The 19,768-nt window shown below is 44.1% G+C and overlaps 2 protein-coding genes across 2 annotated transcripts; one reads left to right on the forward strand and one right to left on the reverse strand.

The window, feature by feature from the left end:
* Positions 1–9,594: 9,594 nt before the first annotated feature.
* LOC144740969 (hyaluronidase-2-like) lies at positions 9,595–12,928 on the forward strand. The gene is given in 11 exon segments (XM_078623665.1): positions 9,595–9,849; positions 9,851–9,979; positions 9,981–10,085; positions 10,088–10,198; positions 10,693–10,893; positions 10,895–10,918; positions 10,920–10,943; positions 11,219–11,365; positions 11,627–11,713; positions 11,805–11,988; positions 12,525–12,928. Coding segments are annotated over 11 exon segments (1,671 nt in total).
* A 2,341-nt stretch (positions 12,929–15,269) lies between these two features.
* Positions 15,270–19,517, reverse strand: LOC144740970 (BLOC-1-related complex subunit 6-like). The gene is given in 7 exon segments (XM_078623666.1): positions 15,270–15,395; positions 15,847–15,930; positions 16,024–16,187; positions 18,463–18,645; positions 18,812–18,946; positions 18,949–18,970; positions 19,173–19,517. Coding segments are annotated over 7 exon segments (1,059 nt in total).
* Between the last annotated feature and the right edge of the window lie 251 nt (positions 19,518–19,768).

Consider the following 19,768-nt stretch of genomic DNA (forward strand, 5'->3'; position numbering starts at 1 on the left):
AAACACCAATTTCTTACGCCCCCCCTTGCAGTCCTAGTCCTGAGTACCAGGACACCTTGTTGCCTTGGTGCTGCGTTCCACTTGCAGCAGTTGTCCGAGTTGCCAACTGCCGGTGATGTTTAATTTCTCGTTTGTCTGAGTTGTCCCTGTTCCACCAACATCACTGTGTGGTATTCCACGTACACAACATTCCAACAACAAGTCAAACACTTGAACTGGAACCGAAAACTGCTACTACAGCTAATACTGTGCACCGCCATGTTGGATCGTGAACATGAGGTCCTTGCTACCCTGTGGGCGGGGCTGGCCCCCCCCCCCACACACACACACACACACACACCGCCTCCAGGGCTGCCCTCAAATGGCAATCTTCGTCACATCATGTGTCCTTGGAACGATTTTCACTCGGATGTCCACGTCTTACATTGTGTTTTCTCTTCAGTAAATGTAATGCTCAATCAAATCCAGTTTCAGGAACAAGCCTGTGTCTCCCCGACCAAGCCAGCGTTCATCATCATCATCATCTGCTTGTTGATCTGCTTCCAGAGATCCGTGGCCTCGGGGCAAAGCGGATGACCTGAAGGTCTGGAATGTACAGTACCTAATCTAAGTGGCGCTTTCTTGCGTATGTGTGTTTAACCCGCTGGTATTCCTGGAGACCTTTAATCCATTTACTCCGGCTGCTCCACCTGGACGAGGTCAAGACCCTCCGCACACCTTCTAAGTGCAACTACAGCAGCGAAGCATGTGAGGAACTACTGCTGTACTCACGCAATCAGACCGCTGATGAAGTATTTATGGAGAGCGACACGTGTCACCCACACAAACACACAGAGATCAACCGTCTGAAGTTGGACCAGTGCTCGGAAATTCACACAGAAGCATCTTGGCTCAGAAGAAACGACATGAACCAGTGGTGTTATGTAATCAGTTTACAAAATAAACTAAACTACAGTCAGTTACATTGTGTTCAATGACATGATTTCCATTTTAGTTGGAATCTAGTCTCTATGTGTAATCACATTTTTTATGACTTATAAAGGAATGATCATGAAATGATGTGTTTTAGTGATTTTAAGTTGCTGCTGGAACTTTTGAAACAGTTTCGAACATTCATTCGACATTTTGCAGTTTAAACGTGGAGATGTTTAAATGTGGGGAACGGGAAGTTGCTGATGTCGTCTTAGAGGAGAAGTCCTCAGTGTCTGAATTCAGTGATTTGTTTATTGCCTACTTTTCTACTTTTTGAAATGACCTTTTAAGATTTCAACTAGAAAAGCACTCGGGAGAGCGCAGAGCTTTGCCAATGTTCACCCATTGTGTATTGTGATTTCTAGGCCAATGTCATCATCCTTCATTCATGTTGTGTACACTAATAATTCTCTAATCATCAAAACAAACCTTTAGCATCTGAAGTATCATGAAATTAAAATTCATTAGCAGATTTTTCTTCCTGTTCTTCGTTTTCTTTAAAATTAAACCTCCATCCCTGGAGTGTGTGGTGTGTGTGTGTGTAGGGGGTGGGGGTTAACTCCAGACCATGCTTGTTCTATTCTATTCTATTCTATATTCCTTATTTATTGAATTGTTCCAGTAGATATGGATCTCATTCCACCAGTTTATTGATTTGTTTTTTGGTTCAATGTGCCATTGTGGGTGAAGGTGAAATATACCTGAATACAGCCAGTTAGAACAGCCAATGATCCAGCTGGGATGCTGCAGGAGGCGGGTCAAAAGAAAACAACCGAGCAAAAAGGGAATTTGTCGGACAAAAAATGGGAGCAGATGTGTTTCTTTGACCAGGTTATTAGCTATTGTGAGCAGTGACAACTCTAATGGCAAAGATGACAGGTAGCAGAGAAGAAAGAGATGGAATGAGAATTGTATGGAGCCAAATAAAAGAACTGGGCTGGAAATATAGGAGGTGAAATGGAAAAAGACAAACACAGGGAAAGATGATGGAGTGTGAACAGCAGAGTTCAGGCAGGAATGATTGCAGCAGATGTGCAGCAGATGGAGAATATAGATTTGTTTTACAAACACCAGATGAGCTGCAGACACGTATTCCGCCGTAATTTGTTTTACTCAGCCGGCACATAAATGTACATTTAGTCTGTAAGAGAGAAAGATGATGAATGCCGTGGCTTTGTCCCAAGTGATTGTCGCCCGAGCTCATGCTGGGAAGCAGGAATAAGAGATTTAACGATATAAGGTAAAAATAAAACAGTGTGCTGTAGCTCAAGTGTGGGAATACACTTAAAAAACACATATCTGATCCGTGGTAACGGAGGGATAATGCATAAAAACATGGATGCATAAAGGATGCATATGTTAAACAATCTAACAGGCTCTCCTGTATACTGGTGTGTGTGGTGTGTGTGTGTGTGTACTTAACATGTTTTTTTTTATGAATAGTTTAAAACAATGTTTTACCCTTCTACTGAAACGTATGGTAACTTCATTTCTGACAAAACATTAAAAAAGGGTTAAAGAAATGAATGAAAAATAACTCTCTGGGTTGAAATGGTGAATTTCCATGTATTTCCATGCTTCATATAGGGTACTATGTGACACTTCTACTAGACTTGAGAATTTTGTTTATTTTATTTTTTTAAAAAAAAGAACATAATGAAAAATGCCTCTGTGTTCTCTGTCATTTAAAAGAGAGAAATGAATGTACTTCAGCTTCTTTTTGTGCTGATTCCTACGAACGTCCTGACACGAGAAGAACACAGAGCACCTGTGCAAAGGCTTCGTTCAGTCCGTCTCCTTCCAGCCGCCGCAGCAGGAGGGGAAATACACACCTGATGAGTTGTGTTTATCACAGTTTATAACTGACATTTTGCCACGGAAACACGTTGATTTTGGTCCAAAACAACTGCTGCTTTTTCAGTGTTGTTGTACTATCCCTTAACCCTGCCTGATATTTTCTACATATAATGTCTTACCCTAAACCTAGCAAAGGAAACATATATGTTAACTTCACTGCCTTTGATTTGCCTTTGATTTAAAAAATGATTTGGTAGGAAGTTCAAAAAAGTTTTGTAACTCTCTCTGGGGTTGGAATTCCATTGGTGAGTGAGTGAGTGAATGTGAGTGAGTGAGTGAATGCACGGGTGCCACTTTGGTTTGACATTTGGTGTTTAATGTGAGTTGCTGTGACTCATGCATGATACGATACACGATACAAGCAGTAAAACTGAAATGATCATTAGTTAGTTTACTACAAACTCTGCTGACATTTGTGTCCTTTGGTTTCATTTCATTTCATTTCAAACGTCGACTTGCTTAAGACTTAAGACTGATTTTTCATTTTTCAATGTTGTAATTTTTCTCCTTTTGTTTCTCCGTTTGAGAGAAAGACGCACGCAGCGTCATTGTATTTCGTTGGTTAATGACAACAAAAGAGCTGAATCTGATTCCATGACCTGAGTCAGTCACATTGTGATGCATAAAAGTCAATAATGAAATTCAGGAACTGTTTTGGACACTTTTATTTTAAATGTCATTTGGTTTGTAAGCATTTGCAACTGATTAGGTGCGTTAAAATACTTGCTGGGCATTAATTTGTAAATGCATTAATGTGCTATTCACATAATAACTTGTCAGCAGTAATAAAAAAAAACTAGAGAATGTAATGCTGGGATGCTAAAAATAGAAATAGGAAAATAAAATACAATTACATCACTTCACAACATCCAATTCTTGTGTTTTTTTGTTCCAGTGTAAGTACATTGTACTTGACACTTGACTGTGATTCCTCTGAAACGTGGAGGAGGAAGGAGAGCTGCTGAGGAGCAGGTGGGATCCGCCACAGCTCAAGTGTTTGTTTAGACAAGAAGAGCAGCGGTAGAGCAGAGGATTATGGGATTATGGTCAGTGCCGCTGGTCATGTGAGCCGGCGTGGTCGACACTGACCCCTGCTTACCTTGTCACAGTAAGGAAGCTTAGCCTGGCTGTGAAGCTCAGGTCACACACACACACACACACACTCATCTTTCCATCTCCAGCACACACTTTCAACACCTCCTCCCTCGCTCGTCAGCTCCTTCTCGCTTGTATTTTTTTTTTTTAATCCTTTATCTCTTTATTTAATTCTCTCGTCTATTTCCGTCCCTGCCTCTCCCTCTCTGTCTCTCTCTGGCTTTCTGGGTGTTGGCTTCCTCTGGGCTGCGTGTTACACATGTACAGTTCATCCATGCAAACCCAGGAGGGCTCCTGGATTTTTTCATCTGCAGGAATAACGAATAAAACAGAAGACAGAGGGATTAAATATCCTCAAATCCAAAGCGGGACCTCTAATGATGACCAGAAGATGAGGCGTGAACAACCTCAGCCTCGGTAAGTTTCATTCTCTGCACTGAGAATCACATGCACAGTGTGTTCATGAACTTGTACAAGTTATAGTTTTCTATGTACATGTTCATTTGCACAGGATACTTTATTTTCTCTGCTGGTACCAAGCTGGATTGCATAAAATACTTTTTGCACTAACCTTTACATTTATCAGACCATTTTCATTATATGGAATAGTCCAGAAGAACAGAAAACTATATGATCCAGTAACAGAAAACTATGACTGAAATCTGGGTTGTGACATACAAAGGGAGGTAAAATAGGTTTCCAAAAAGTAGGTTACATGGCAGAGGTGTTGGGTTGGATTGTATTTAGGAGCAGAAGAAAGAAGGAATGAACGTTAACAGCAACACAGATCACGTCTCTTAAAATCTATCACATTGATCAGTTCTGTTCAGTTTTATTTATATGTCAGCTGTCACATGTCGCCAACTCAAGGAAAAACTCCCCAAACGACGGTCGATAAAACGGAGGGAAACGTCCCAGGACGGACGGAGCAGTGATAATCAACATGATGAATGCCAAAAGTATAAAATACTGTGTATTAGTAATATTAACAGAAAGTCACAGGTGGGCCGGAAGTAGACGCACACATACACATGGATACACACACACACACACACACACACACACACACACCTCTCAGCGACGATCAGAGAGTCGACTTCCTGCTGCTGCCTCTGCAGTGACGCAGGTGTCGCGCTAATCTCACCTGATTGGATCCTTCCGCCGACTCCTCTGCTCACAGATCAGCAACGACATGAAGGCAGAACAACTATTAGGAGAATGTTTGGAAACACACAACAAGGTGTCTCAATCCTCCAGGTGAAGACGTTTAGGCAATTCAAGATGGCCGTTCAGGCACGATAGACTGGGTTCCAGGGTTTGTACTTTCTATCCCTGCTGCTTTTCTCTGCTTCTGTGTCTCTCTTCTCGTCCAGGTCCTTGTCACTTTTGTTGTGTTGTTTCAAGAACCGTTCACACTCTGAGCGTCATCAGAGAACTGTTGCTGTGACTGATTAACCGATTGACTGATTCAGATTCCAGACACAAACACGTGTTTCTGCCTTTAACCCTTTAACGCTGACAATATCGCTGCCAATACATTCATGGTGGCCATACGTTGGAGTGCCGTAGTTACACCACTATTTGAGCACAGAAAATTAGAAAAACGTTCCTGACAGCTGAGAAGTTTCACTCGGCTCCTGAGAAAATGTCAGTTGGTTCCTGAAAGTTGAGATGTTGCACTTCACATTCATGCTGTTGTCATTACGGTAATGATTCACCAGCTACCAGCAACAGAGCGAATGGGAACTAGTGTAGTGACAGCAACATGGCTGTCCTCTCTGTCCGTCAGAACCCAAGTGACAGTTTCTCCTTCCAACCGAGTGGACACTTCCCAGCTTCGCGGGGGTTAATGGACAAATTTTCTAGGGGACATGTAGAAAGATGGGCAACAATTAGCGCTCCGACCAATCAGAGCAGCAAGTCAACATCAAAGTTTTTTCTTTGTGAAAGAGTGGACGAGTTTGAGGGCAGTCATGGAATGGAAATGATCCTTTGTTGGTCGTGAAAATATCAACCAACTCGTTTACTGTTAACGCAACAGATGGTTCCTACGACTGCTCTTCATCAGCGGCAGCCATCTTTGTAGTGTATGTAACCAGTTAAGCCCCGCCCACAGACCCTGTACCTCAGTTAGACCCCTGTGATTGGGTCCAAACTGATTTTGTTAACAGTTAATGAGCTCTAACCGTTGGAGCGCAGATGGACCTGACGTACAATCCACCTCAGCTGGCGGGTGCGTCTGGATTTCCAGGTGAACACATTTGTGCTCCGTGATTAGAATTTTAAACACTGTTTGATGAGGATGAGATCAAATCAGCGTCTCAGCAGGTTCTGATAAAACATCTCAGCGTCACTGAAAAGCAGCGGGCAAATGAACTGTGAAGGACAATGAAGCAGAATAAAATGATAAAAGCAGCAGTATGATCCCTTCTCAGCAAACGTAACAATGAAACACAGACGCACTGAATTAAGACGTGTCTGGTTATACAACAAAAAAGGTGTCCAAAGGTGTCAAGTAAGTGACGTGTAATGTGCTTTACGCTGCCGAGGGCGGTGGGCTCAGGATCAGCTTCTGTCCAGACACACCAGTAAACACAGACCGGAGGGCTTTGTCCTGAACAGATTAACCCAGCGGTCACGTTTTACATTCACTACTGTGAATCTGTGTCATCAGGAGCCCAGACGCAAAAACAACAAGAAGAAAATGTCAGAAATCAAACGTTTAAAGAATCCTGACATGAACATAGCAAAATATTAGTTCTCAAGCGTATTTATTTCTTCTAATGTCAAAGAGAATTCACCTTTCGTACTGACTGGGTCATAAAGTGAAATCAGCTTATCTTAACAAATCCAAATTTTGTTCCTGATCAGAGTCTCAGATCGCGCTGACCTCTGCGGTATTAGAAGCTTGTAATGTTTCTGGGAGATTCAGCTGTTGTTGGGACATGGCCAAAGATAAGACAGGTGGATACTTAACATGAACACCGGTGCTGGTTAATTCATCTCTGGCCTGTGTTTAATCACCCAAATAGTGCAGTTTACATGAAGACGGTGGAATGACGTGTTTGTCCGATAGCTGCCGGGTGTTAAGATACCCGTTTTATATCAATAATAGTATTCTTTTATTTCGAACATGTAAAACAAAACAAAACAAACAAAATGAAATCAAATTAGAATGGAAAAAAACGGTTGACGCCTCAGGAAACAGATGTTATCTATCCATTGACAGTAAGAAACAGGTCATTGTTCTTAATGTCTTTGTTACACTGCAGACGTTCTTGATTGTGTTTTATCTGTATGCATTTGTTCTTGAGTCCTGTGTGTAATGTCTCTGCATTTGTTTTATCCGTCAAAAATGTACAAATAGAGGCTTCAATAAATGAATAGAATGAATAAGTAAATAATCACGGAAGATTAAAACACACTAATTATCTTACATATTCCAAAATAAAGAATAGAGATTAAAAAAAAATAAAGCTTTACACGGTTCAATTTAAAGCATGTTTAATCTCATTGCAGCTGTTTGAATACTGACCGTGTGATTTCACTCAGTGTGTGGTGTCAACGTGTAAAACTGAATGATTTTTAAGGGACAATAATCTGACAGGACACGTCGCGGAGTCGCCTCCTGGTCTGTTTCTCCTCTGAATGTCATATTTGAAGTTTGTGACTCGTCCCTTATAGAAGAGGAGGTACAACAATGGAATTCTGTGTTACTGTGTGTCTAATATTTAAAGATGCTGACACACACACACACACACACACACACACACACACACACACCTTGACACTGAGGTCACCCTAGGGGTATTGTGTTGAATAGCGATCCAAATATTTGTCTATGTTAATGGAGCCGACAAGATATCAGAAACGTCACACATCCTCGTCACCTGCCGTCACCTCAATAAAAACCAGAAAGTAAGCACTGTAACACCGTTCTACATTCCTTTTGCAGAAAAGCAGAACCTGGTCTTCTCCGTGTCCATCATGTGTGGTACACAGTCGTACAAACCATCTACAGCTTCACAAGTCATCTATTCTCCTTGTGCCTCTGCTGTTGCTGCCATGTGCAATTGTAGACGTGTATGCAGGAGTTTGAAGTTGCAGCGCGATAGTGGAGTTTTTTTGTCTGCGGTTTCTGTGCAGCTGCCAGGAAAAAGCTGTAATTAGAGCAGATTAGAGCGGCAAACAACGAGCTTGTCGATGGTTTGTCAGGATGTAGATGATGATGAAACCTTACAGAGCAGCCGTCATTAGTGCTGGACACGTTGCTATGAATCATTCTCTGGCGTGTATCATCATGTATCATCATCCGTATCTGTTTACAAACGCGATGCTAAATGTTTCCGCCCCTGTCGTCCATTATTGACTGTGTCTGATGTTAACCCTCATCAACAGGCAGTGATGGGAAAGTTACTTTGGAAATGTAAGAAATCTCATTTTAAATAATGTTTTTTATTGAACATCTGCAAAAACTGTTCAGCTGTAACTGAAATTGTAATCATGAATATTCACATAAACATAATTACATTTGTCTCCGTCACAGTCATGCTTTTTTCGTATCAAATTACACTGTTACGTGGAACTAGTAACTCCAGTCCCCAGCCCTACTGTTGACAGGAAAGTTAGAAATGAATCAGAAATGAAAGAAATTGAATGAATTTTCACTGTGAAATGACACAGACCGTGATGGAAGGGTTTGTTTTTGTTCCAGAGAATATGCTTCAGTGCCTGCAGCTGCTCTATTCCTGGGTGATCTTACTTCTGTGTGTGATATTTCCACCTGCTGCACCTGCTCCAGCTTCCGGTTCACCTGCTTCCGCTGCTTCCTCTCCAGCCCCATAGACATCTTGTTTGACTCTTTTAATAAAAACGTCGGTCAATTGGAGGTTCATTCCACAGGCAGACTAGTCTCCTGACAGGAAACAGACCCAGAGAAGTCTAATTCGGTGTCTGCAGCGCTGTCTCCTTTCATGTCACGTAGTCCGTTTGTGTCCATTTACGGTGTAGTCGTCTTTATTTCCCCTGTGATGGCGTCACCGCAAACTACCAAGCGTCGATTGTCCTTTTTTTCCCCACTAACTACCACAAAGTAACATAGTTACATTAATCCTTTTATATTCTCTCGTTTTATAATTTTTTGTATTTATTTTTGTGAGGTGCCTTGCACAATTTCCTTCAGAATAAAGAGTTTTTGTCTTAATTTATCTTAATCAGAGAGCCAATTTAAATTACCACACCTTTCCCATAACCTCAAAACCGTTTTTGTTTGTTTGTTTGTTTTTTGAATAATCAGTCACATCAGTCACAGTCACAGTCAACATAGACTTAATGGTAACCTGGCACCTTATGGTACATTATCTTTTCTATATATTAGCACTGTTTCTCTTTTAGAAGTAAGTTTTTAGTTTAATCTGACATGTGGCTGTATCCATGTTATGTAATAGTAATGTAATAATAATATTATATGACCCAAACACTCCAGAAGATGGAAAAGCACATTGTCTTTTTTGTCCATGGTCCCCTGGCGAATGCACGGAGATGTTTCTGGTGACTTTCTGAGTGATGGGAACAAGGTCTCTGTTCTTCCTCTGTAATCCCTGCGGTGTCTTTCAGGATCATGATTGGCTGGGAGGGCCAAAACGAGTGAGCCTGAAACGTGGCGCTCCAATGGCGTGGACCAACCCACGGTTGCATCCAGACCCAAAGCCAGACCCAACAGTGACACTTTATAATCCCAGGACTTGGTCGTCAGCCGTCCCTCCAAGCCCGCCTCCGGTTTTACTGCCCCTTCTTCTTCTGCTTCTTGCTGCCTTCGCTGACCTTGGTACAGCCGCTCCGCCCCAGCCAGCTCGCCCCCCTCTTCTGTCCGGACAGCCTTTCATCATCTTCTGGGGCATCCCTGATTCCTCGTGCTCCATGAGGGCCGGATCCTGGATCTCTGGGGATGGAACGGGAGGGCCGCGTGGCGGTCTTCTACGAGGACACTTTGGGAAACTACCCGTACTTTATAGATAAGGACACAAAGGTCAATGGGGGGCTACCGCAACACACACGGCCTGGACAGTCACCTTCTTAAAACACAGCAGGACATCGAGACAGCTTTACCTGCTCAGAGGTACCTCGGGCTGGGGGTGCTGCGTTGGGCAGAGTGGGCCCCTCCCAGTGGTCAAGAAACCGCGAGAAGCAGGTGACATATCTGGAGGCGTCGAGGAAGCTTATGAGGGGTTTCTTTCCAACCTGGACGCCGGAGGAGGTGGAGAAATGGTCACAGGTAAGGAAACGGAATCGGACTGGTCTGGTGTTGACCGACGTCCTTTACGTCGGTCAACCAGGTCAGATTAAACACTCACCCTGGCAGAAATACTCGCCACGTGTTGGTTGGAAGACCGAGGGACAGTCATCGTTTGTGACGCTACAAGTTCATCGGAGGAAAAGCTGTCAATCATGTCTAGCAAAACCCCCTGTGTGTGCTGCTGGCGGGGTGGTGTGCTGGTTAAAGAGGAAAATCAACAAGCAGCGTATGTTGCATTACAAGTCTCTTCCAGACGATCATAATTGATTGTCCATGAATCTGATAAACAAGTATCGTTACATATTGGCATATTTGCATATTTACATGTGATTGGTGCGGATATAGACTGTCGTAGTTGTTTTTGTGTGTTAAATGTTGATTGTTACGTTACACAGAAACTTTCAAAGGTTAAACCGCTACAGCTCCATAATAAAAGTTGTCGGGGGGGTGTGTTGTGGTTGACCTTGTCCCAGGTGGACTTTGAGGCAGCGGCCCAGTCAGTAATGACCGAAACTCTACGGGAGATCACGAGGTTAAGGCCCAAAGCATTATGGGGTGTGTCCCCGTACCCCAGCTGCTACAGTGGCGACCCTGCCCAGACCATGTTAGCCAATTACAGCGGCCAGTGTCCCGCGGCAGAAATGGCCCTTAACGATGAGCTTCTGTGGCTTTGGGAAACGATGCTCTGCCCTCTATCCTCCTCCTGACCCTGGAGAAGCTGCAGGTGGGTGATGATACGTTTTTTGCTTGGTTTTGGTTCAGAAGAATTCAGGGGGGTGCCTTCTTAAGTCTGCAGTAACTACATTTATATCATATAGTTTGGATTTGTTTACATTATATTAACTAAGCATAGTACGTAAAGGATCATGATGTCAGGAACACGGAATTATGAGACAAAGAAAAAAAGAATGTAACTGGATATGGGGGCCGGAAAAAAAAAAATACTACTGGGAGTCCTAAAATGTATAAGTGTGTCATAAATATGATTCCCTCTCACAGAGTGGATCATCCGGAGCGAAGCTTTATCTGTCCAGTCAAATCAAAGAAGCCATGCGAGTATCATCTCTGGCGGGAATGGCGTTCGACCTTCCTGTGTTTCCAATGGTCAAGAGCGTGTACGCCTCAACCAATACTTTCCTGTCACAGGTGGGATAGCGATAACGGATGTTAAATGGTGTCACGGGCAGTTTCCAACCGTAAAGGGTGAAAAGAATCAGTCATGAACCAGAGGAGAGGAGCAGCTCAAAGAGTATTTCACCATTTATGATGATTTACTGATTCCTTATGTTCTTTTGTTTGGAAGAAATTATTGCTCAGATTGGAGGTGAAATACACTGTGATACTGCGACGAACAAAGAAACAAGATGCTCTGTGTCAAAACTATTTTTTTTCTGCATCTTCCTACAGGCAGACCTGGTCAGTACAATAGGAGAAAGTGCTGCTCTGGGATCAGCTGGTGTCATCATCTGGGAGAGAAGTGAGACGAAGACGGAGGTAAACAAGTGTACACAAGTATGTTCATCAGATTAGTTACAGCAACAGCACAACACACGCTGATGTGCTGGTTTGTCCGTCCGATCCCCAGAGAGAGTGTCAGGACCTGGCAAAGTTCGTCCGCGAGGTGCTGGGACCTTATTCCATTAACGTAACCACGGCAACTCGACTCTGCTCTGCCTCCCTGTGCCAGGGGAAAGGCCGGTGTGTCCGTCAAAATCCAGAGAGCTCGGCCTACCTGCACCTCCCAGCCCCCAACGGAAGTGGTGGAGAAGGTGAGAGGACCGAATGTTTCTGTTTTTCGTCACCGAAACTTAAAATGTCACCATAAAACTGTTACTCACAAACGTCACATTCTTGCTGCTGCTCTTCATTTACTATCAACAGCATCATCAGATGAGATTGGGGGCTAAGTATGCTAAGTGTGTGCTGACAGAAAGAGCAGGTTCTAGAATAGAATAGAAGACATTTATTGTCATTATATTGTTGTACAGGCGGTACAACGATACCAGAGCACTGCTCCTGTGGTGTAGATAGTAGAAAGGCACATGTGCACTCACACATAGGTACGATTGTAGAGCTACGCCATGAGACAAAGAGATGAGGTGCTAAGAGGTAAGAAAGGTGGGAGGAAAGCAGTCAGCTTTGGAAATATTTTGTCCAAAAAAAATAACAATAAACTGAAGCATACAATTCCCCGTTAAAATGCAGCCTCATTATTCCATCTTTGGTTGTTTATTAGAAAACACCTCAATACCATCTGTGAAAAGTGTTTTGACTTGTTGTCCCGCTCAGGCACCAAAAGCCACAGAGCCACCAGAGCCAGATGCTAAAGCCAGCGAGTCGGATCCCGCTGAGATGTGGAAGAAAGACTTCCAGTGTCAGTGGTACAAGACCGCCGATGGTGACGTCTCTGATCAGCAGTCCCCCAAAGATGGCGCTTCCATTGGGGGAACAGTAGAAGGAAACGCTGGAGATGTTAGTGGGACTGTTGGCGCTGATGTTAGTGCTGATGTCAGCGCTTCTACGGTAGCTTCAACTACAAAAGGTGCCTCTGGGATGGAGTTGAGGGGAAATGACGACGTCGGACTTCCAGCGACGGATGGAAGTCCAGCACCTTCCATTGTCGTACCTACAGACTGTGGTACGAGTCCGCGCAGTGCCCCGACTCTTCTGCTGCTGCTGCTGGCTGCAGGTTGTTGCCTGGAACCTTAAAGTATCTGGTCCCCAACCGCACCCCCAAACCAAAGTGGCCTTAAGTGAGACACTGAATCCACTGAGTTTCAGACAAGTACAACCTGAAAATGAAGTTTTATCGTCTTGGTTCATGAACTTATCAGTGCTTTTTTTTGTGGACATTCCTCCTCCACTTCTTACAGAGTGCGTGCGTGTGTGTGTGTGTGTGTGTGTGTCAGGGTTTACCTCCCCTACAAAACAATTGGAGAATTTATTTCAGTAAAAACATATTGACAGTCGTTTTCTGAAATGACGTCCTACTCACACACATGATTTTTAACTCTGCCTAGGAGGGGCTCTTTTTGTTACCGTTTTTGTTTGTTTGTTAGCAACTTTGCACAAAAACTGAAAATTTGACCAGATATGTGTCTGTAGAACTGACATGAACTAGTAAATATGGAGGTGGATGAAAGGTAAATAAAAGTTGAAAATAATCACATATAATTACGTACAATTGGGTTTTTTTCTTGAAAAGCAGAATTAAAAGTCGACACACGTGTGTCTTGTTTGGGGCAGTTAAGAAAAGACATTTTCGTGAAGATGCTCATTTTATTCATTCTTCATTAAAATATACACTCAGGACAAAGGGTATCGAAATCACTTTAGTTACAGAAAGAGATCATATATACACTGATGAATCTGATTGGTAATCAGACATTTCTATCGAATATGAACAAGGAAGGGACATTTCCTCTCACGTCTCCCACGTCTCATCACAGATCCGATGTGGACTTCCTGCTTCCTACTTTTGGGTATATATGACAGCCAATTCCTCCATAAAAGAGCTTCTAGCCCTTGTAGTCGCGGGGGGTTTGTGTGCGTTATCACCGAGAGAGGCGACACAACTGCAGGAGGATCCACTGTGCACAGACACTTTCCCCGTAGTAGTCAGAGTATGGTAACTGTCAGCGCCGCACGCGCACAAACACACACACACACACACACAGACAGAGACACTGTCAAGGATGAGCACTGGACGTAAGTCATTGAGTATGGAGGCTGTGATTAAAATGTGCAGTATTGCTTTGATTACGCAGATGAAATACTCTTAAAAAAAACACTTCACTGTCTGCTTTGGATAATTAAAAATAAAGATTAATGGACACGTGTCCAAATGAAGAAACTAATCTCCAGGCAAAGTGCTCAAGCTAAATGTGACAATACCTTCCAGTCTTCACCATTAAACTAAATATAATACTCCGTGAGAGCAATCAGTGGCTCTTGTTACTGGATAAATACATTAACACTCGCTTTGTTTTCCAATTAGACGCGATACGAGCCGGGTCCCGTGGTCAGAACAGGCTGAAAGCTGCCGCCTGCCCTCACACGACCTGCCGACTGTGTCCTTGACTTACGGTACAGGGGAGTGAAGATTAGCAGTTTCCTTGAGTCTCTGTGGCGACATGCCAGCGTCCATTCTACCGGAGAGTCGCTGTGGTTTTCTCCAGATATCGTTTGCTCCGATTCAACGTTCAGCTCCTGACATGACGGGACATTTAACGGCCTTGAGAGGATGTACTTCCAGATTTATTACAGCACTGACACGGAGCGACAAGCACGTTTCCAGCCTGAATGAATGAATGGACGACGACGAGAAAACTTTAGGAGGCAGATCTGTGGTTGAAAGGTTGACAGTTCAGTTGGACAGGTACAGGGTGCTTTGAGAGACCAACAGCAGAGAATTATTATATTCACCACTTCCACCAGTTCCCAGTGATACAGAGATGCAGTGTTGAAGAATTCATGCTGGGAAAACAAAAAAAACCAAACAAAAAACGGAATAAATAATCCTAAAAACAGGGACACGGACGTGATTCTCCCCTCAACTCATGAAGGCTTTCATGAAGAATCTGTTCAAAAAATAGACTTTCTGTTACTGTCCAAAAGTCACTGCTCAGTTCAGACCCACAACTCGCAACGAAGAGACAGAGAAACATCGCCCCCATGTGGGGAGGAGAGGTAAGTGCAATATGAAACCAGCAGGCTGGACGGACAATACACACATACACATTTCCTGCTCAAATATGTGTGTGTTCAAAAGATACGTGTGTCACCTTCATTCCAAGAGGAAGATAGAAATCGCCCGCAACAGGGAATCGAGATAATCGGTGTTCACCACACGCAGTCGCCATCAAATGATACACAAGCAGTTGGACAAGGAGCGCCGGGCACCCAGCATGCCGAGTAGCGATGTTTCCAGGTCACAGGTGCGTTATATCTTGGCTGCAGTGTGTGTGTGCGCGCTGCTCGCCGACGCCCTGGTGGTGTGTGCTTGATGTCGGACCTTTGCAGGTCGCGTGTTTGGACCACAACGGTACAGCTACTTGCAGGTCGCCTCCAGAGCGTCCAGGGTGCGTTTGATGTCGCGGATTTGTGCCGCCAAGGTGTGTATGGGCTGCATGGACCGGTCCAACTCCTCACATCGCGCCATTAGCGTGTACATCCCCTACAAGAGGTAGGCAATGAAAAAGATGCAGCTTTTTTGTTTGTTTTAGAAGAAGAATTCTCTGCTGTCAGATATCTAGCCACACACACACACACACACACACACACACACACACTGCCAGCCAGGAGCAGTTTCCCAATGTTTCTTACTCAAATCAGCTGCAAAAGGTCACGTGGTCGGTTCAGAATCTGACATCATGAAAACATGAATCTATCCACCTTTGTGGATGATGGTGTGTGTGTGTGTGTGTGTGTGTGTGTGTGTGTGTGTGTGTGTGTGTGTGTGTGTGTGTGTGTGTGTGTGTGTGTGTGTGTGTGTGTGTGTGAGATATCAGCTGACAAAGTCCTCTTAGACGGGATAAAGGAACTCTAATGACCTTTTCATGACGGCTCATGTCTGCTAGAAGATGTGTGATTTAAATAACGAAGAGGCCGAAGAGAAGACAGTTCACCTTTATGCTCATGTCCACTGACTCTCCCAGGCTGTCGACTGAGTCTCTGTAGGTCTGGATGTAGCCCACGCTCAGAGCCGTCATCTGGACCAGAGGATCAACAGACACGTCACCGATGTACACGCAGAGAAACCACACCGTACGACCAAAAAAAAAAAAAAAAAAAAATGGACGTACATTCTGGATGGTTCCGTTGAGGCTCCGCATCATCATCTCCACACTGTGCGCCACCTCCTGGGTGTGTCTCTGAAGGTCCAGTAAAACTGCAGGATCAATGGGCGGGATATCTGCCGGTCGCCGAGACAACCCCCGGCTTCTGTAGATGGGACCTGAACAGTCCGCTGGCAGAGAGATGAGATATATTAGATCATCTGCACGAAACGAACAAAAATTTCAAGGCTTTCAAGAATTCAAGGCTTTTTATTCTCCTTTATAATGGATAAGGTCACGTATCATGGATATTTGCCTCCTTTATCTATTAACAAGAATAAGTTTTGTCTAGAACATACTTTACTATCATCAGAGGAGCCAAATGTCACCAAAGTAGCCACATTTAAGAAGTTTAAATTAGATCATTTTACATTTTCTGAAAATATTATGAGTTGAAAACAAAAGTACAGAGCAATACAACAATACATAAGTAAAGAAAACATGTCCACAAGGAAATTATGGATTTTTTTTGTAGCTCAAATCTAATTTGTCATTCTATGTTCAGCAGATGTTCAAATTCTGCTGAGTCATGATCCATGAGATGTGTGACAATTTCCCTTCATTGCAATATTTTTCACAATATTTCCTCCACTGTCACTCTCTGTGATTCTAGAATGCTCCGACTTACAATGAGAGATCGGCAGCATGAATCGCAGATGCTTCGCCCCCTCTAATTGGCCCTCTAACTCCGGCTGTGAACCGTGGAGGATATCAAGAAATGTAACACGAAACGTAGAGTCGCCGGAATCCAGCGATATCAGAGCTGCTTTCCTCAGACGAAATATCATGAAGATATTAATACAAACGCACCGGCGCATCCGTGGACCTCAAAGGGTTAAGAAGTAGTGTATGTAGCAGTAGCAGTCAATTATTAGTCATTTAACTGATAAACAACCTCGGAGCTGATGGTTGAAAAACTGTTTCTGTCTGTGAAGATGCTTCCTGTGGAGCTGCAGCAGAACCCCGGGCATGAATCCTTCCAGTCCAAACAAAGGCTGAGTCATCCTTCCTAATTAAATCAGCAGGTCCAGGTAATGAGCTGCCACTAAGGGCAGATTGACTCTGCTAGTGTGCTTAAAGTGAGTGACAGTTCCACTGACACTCTAATCCAGAGTGAGGGGGGGTGGGGGGTGGTGGTGGTGGTGGTGGAGGGGGGTGTTATCTCTAGTAGCACTGAACATCTTTCTCCTGGAAAATCTGGGAAGAGAGAAAGCTGATACATTGTTTCTTTGTCACCACGTCTCCTCAGAGTCACACCATGTTTCAGGAAATGATGCGACTGAAGCTGCACCAAAGTATCAGACAATTCTAAGAAGGGGGTTGATAGAGAAACACTGCAGTGGAGACACACCCACACGTGGCAGCAGATAGACTGAAGCTTTGATCTTTAAGGGGTTTACGTACCAGAAAATCACAAAAGACACCCGAGAGAGTGATGCAACAGTTTGTGGGAACGACACTGATGTAAAAAAACAAACAAACAAACAAACTAAGAACAGGCAAATGTAGGTAAAGTGGTTCATGCTATCAACAAGGTGAAGGTCCCTGGCCTGGGGGACTTTCTGTGTGGAGTTGGCATACTTTCCCCATGTCTGTGAGAGTTCTCTCTGGGTACTCCGACTTCCTCCCACCTCCAAACACATGCCAGGTGACTTTGAATGAACGTTGGTCCTGTGATGAAGTGGTCCAGGGTGTACCCTGCCTTCACCCACTGACAGCTGGGATCGGCTCGTGCATTAAATGCAACCTGGACGATAACTAACCAATATCTGAGGACATTTTTCCTTTATTCAGCCCGAACATCAAATATGTTCAACTGATGACTGAATGATAACATGGACAAAACTGCCTCAAATGTGTTGTGACTGTAAAGTCACAGTCTGTATCAACAGGAATGGAATACGCAGCACAAAGGAACAAATGATAGAAATCAAGTAAAAAACAAGTTCCGTCTAACGTCCATCATGTTACAACACAGCTCACAGCACTGTGAGCACGGACACGTGCAAAACATCATCAAGTCATCATCAGACAAGAGCAAAAGCTACTGCTTTGCTTAAGATGTACGGCCATGCGGCCGTTTCTTTTAGTTTGGACACGACCCAAACATGGCATTAATGATGAGTGCTGACTTTTACAGCCAGCGCGGAGGAAAAGTGGATGAGTCTAGTTCTCAATCAGACAGGCTGCACCACAGCCTCAGCATCCCTGGAAATAGGAGTTTCATGGACATACAGTATGTGGTTTTCTTCTTTTGTTGGTGTGTTCTGTGGAGCTAATGAACCTCTGGAAGTGTGTCACTTAGTCAGTTATTGTTTGATTCATTCTGTCTGCATTAACGCTGCAGTGAGGATGTGTTCTTACCAGTTAATTCCAAAATAATAACAGCCATGACTTGATACTCACAGTCACTGCAGTCCAGACTGGGTTTGGAGCTCATCTTGATCTTCTGCTCCAAGTTCTTGGTTATGAAGTTTGTCAGATCTCCTTCATGACTGACCGTGCCCTCTAGCTCCAGAGCTGAGGAGATGGTGGCCCGTCGGCCCTCCGACTGCCCTCCTCTGCCCACTCCACGGGCCGCCAAGCCGCCTGTTGAGAAAATGAGAATCAGAACTCTTGTATTTCTCAATTGTCAGTGGCTTTCACTCAAAAGAGACAATCGAAATTAACATGAAAAACAAAAAATCTATATACACAAGTGTTTAAAATGCAATTCAAGATAGTACCACCAGATTTATTAGGAGAACAAATTTACCTCCACATGCTTGGCTAATTTCATCAAGACTCTTGCTGTCCTGCATCCCTCGCACATTACGGACCCAAACCTGGGCCATAACATGTGGAGGGCAGGGGGCATCATCCGAGGGCAGATGAGGCAGTGGAGGGGAGGAGGAGGTGGTGCTGGGGCCCGGTGCTGAGGAGGAGTAGTGTCGTAAAGACTAGAAAGTAGGTGTAGAGTGAAAATTGAGTTAGTTTCACCGGGACATGCTCAAGTGTGGCTAGTGAGTTAGCTACATGCTCCTGGATGTAAACAAACGTGAACTTTGTGAGTGAATTGGGGTAAAATAATTAAACGTACTTTGAACATTTCTCCCACAACATCCCTCCAGACTAACCTCTGCCTCTTTCCGTCCTTCTGTATGCTCTTTCTCCCACATCGTTTCGTTTTTCTCATCTTCTTCCTCGTCCTGTTTCTCTGTCTCTCCATCCTTCTGCTCCATACGTCTGTCTGCTGTCTGCTCGCCATCTGATGTGACTGAGCCTCCGCTCAGAGATGGGTGTGTAGCCTGAGTCCATAGCAAACCTGCCCCTGGAGGCTCGACGGGACTTGAGGCTGCGGCGCTGACTGAGTCTTTGGAGCCGGATTCACAGTGTGATGTGCGTGTGGTTGCTGGAAGGGGGCTGTCTGTCTCAGGAGCAGTGTCTGGTGATAAACTGGCTGTGCTCACATTATTGTCCATTTCTGTTTCAGAAAAAACGTCCCCGTCATAAACTCTGTTTTCCCCAACAATGTGGTTCTTTGTGTGACAAAGGGACGCGTCCTCTGCTTCCTGCGCGAGACAGGGCTCTCTGCTGCCAGCACATTTCACTGACACTGGAGCACGAGGGCCATTTTCAGAAGAGATGGATGACACAACCCCGTTCGCCGTTTCTGGCAGGTCTGCGTCAATCGCAGGGGAGAGACTCATCCCTCCACCTGCTTGAAAACAAA

The sequence above is a fragment of the Lampetra planeri genome, unplaced genomic scaffold (genome assembly GCF_965212315.1).
Source record: "Lampetra planeri unplaced genomic scaffold, kcLamPlan1.2.h2 scaffold_366, whole genome shotgun sequence".
NCBI classification, from domain to species: Eukaryota; Metazoa; Chordata; class Hyperoartia; order Petromyzontiformes; family Petromyzontidae; genus Lampetra; species Lampetra planeri.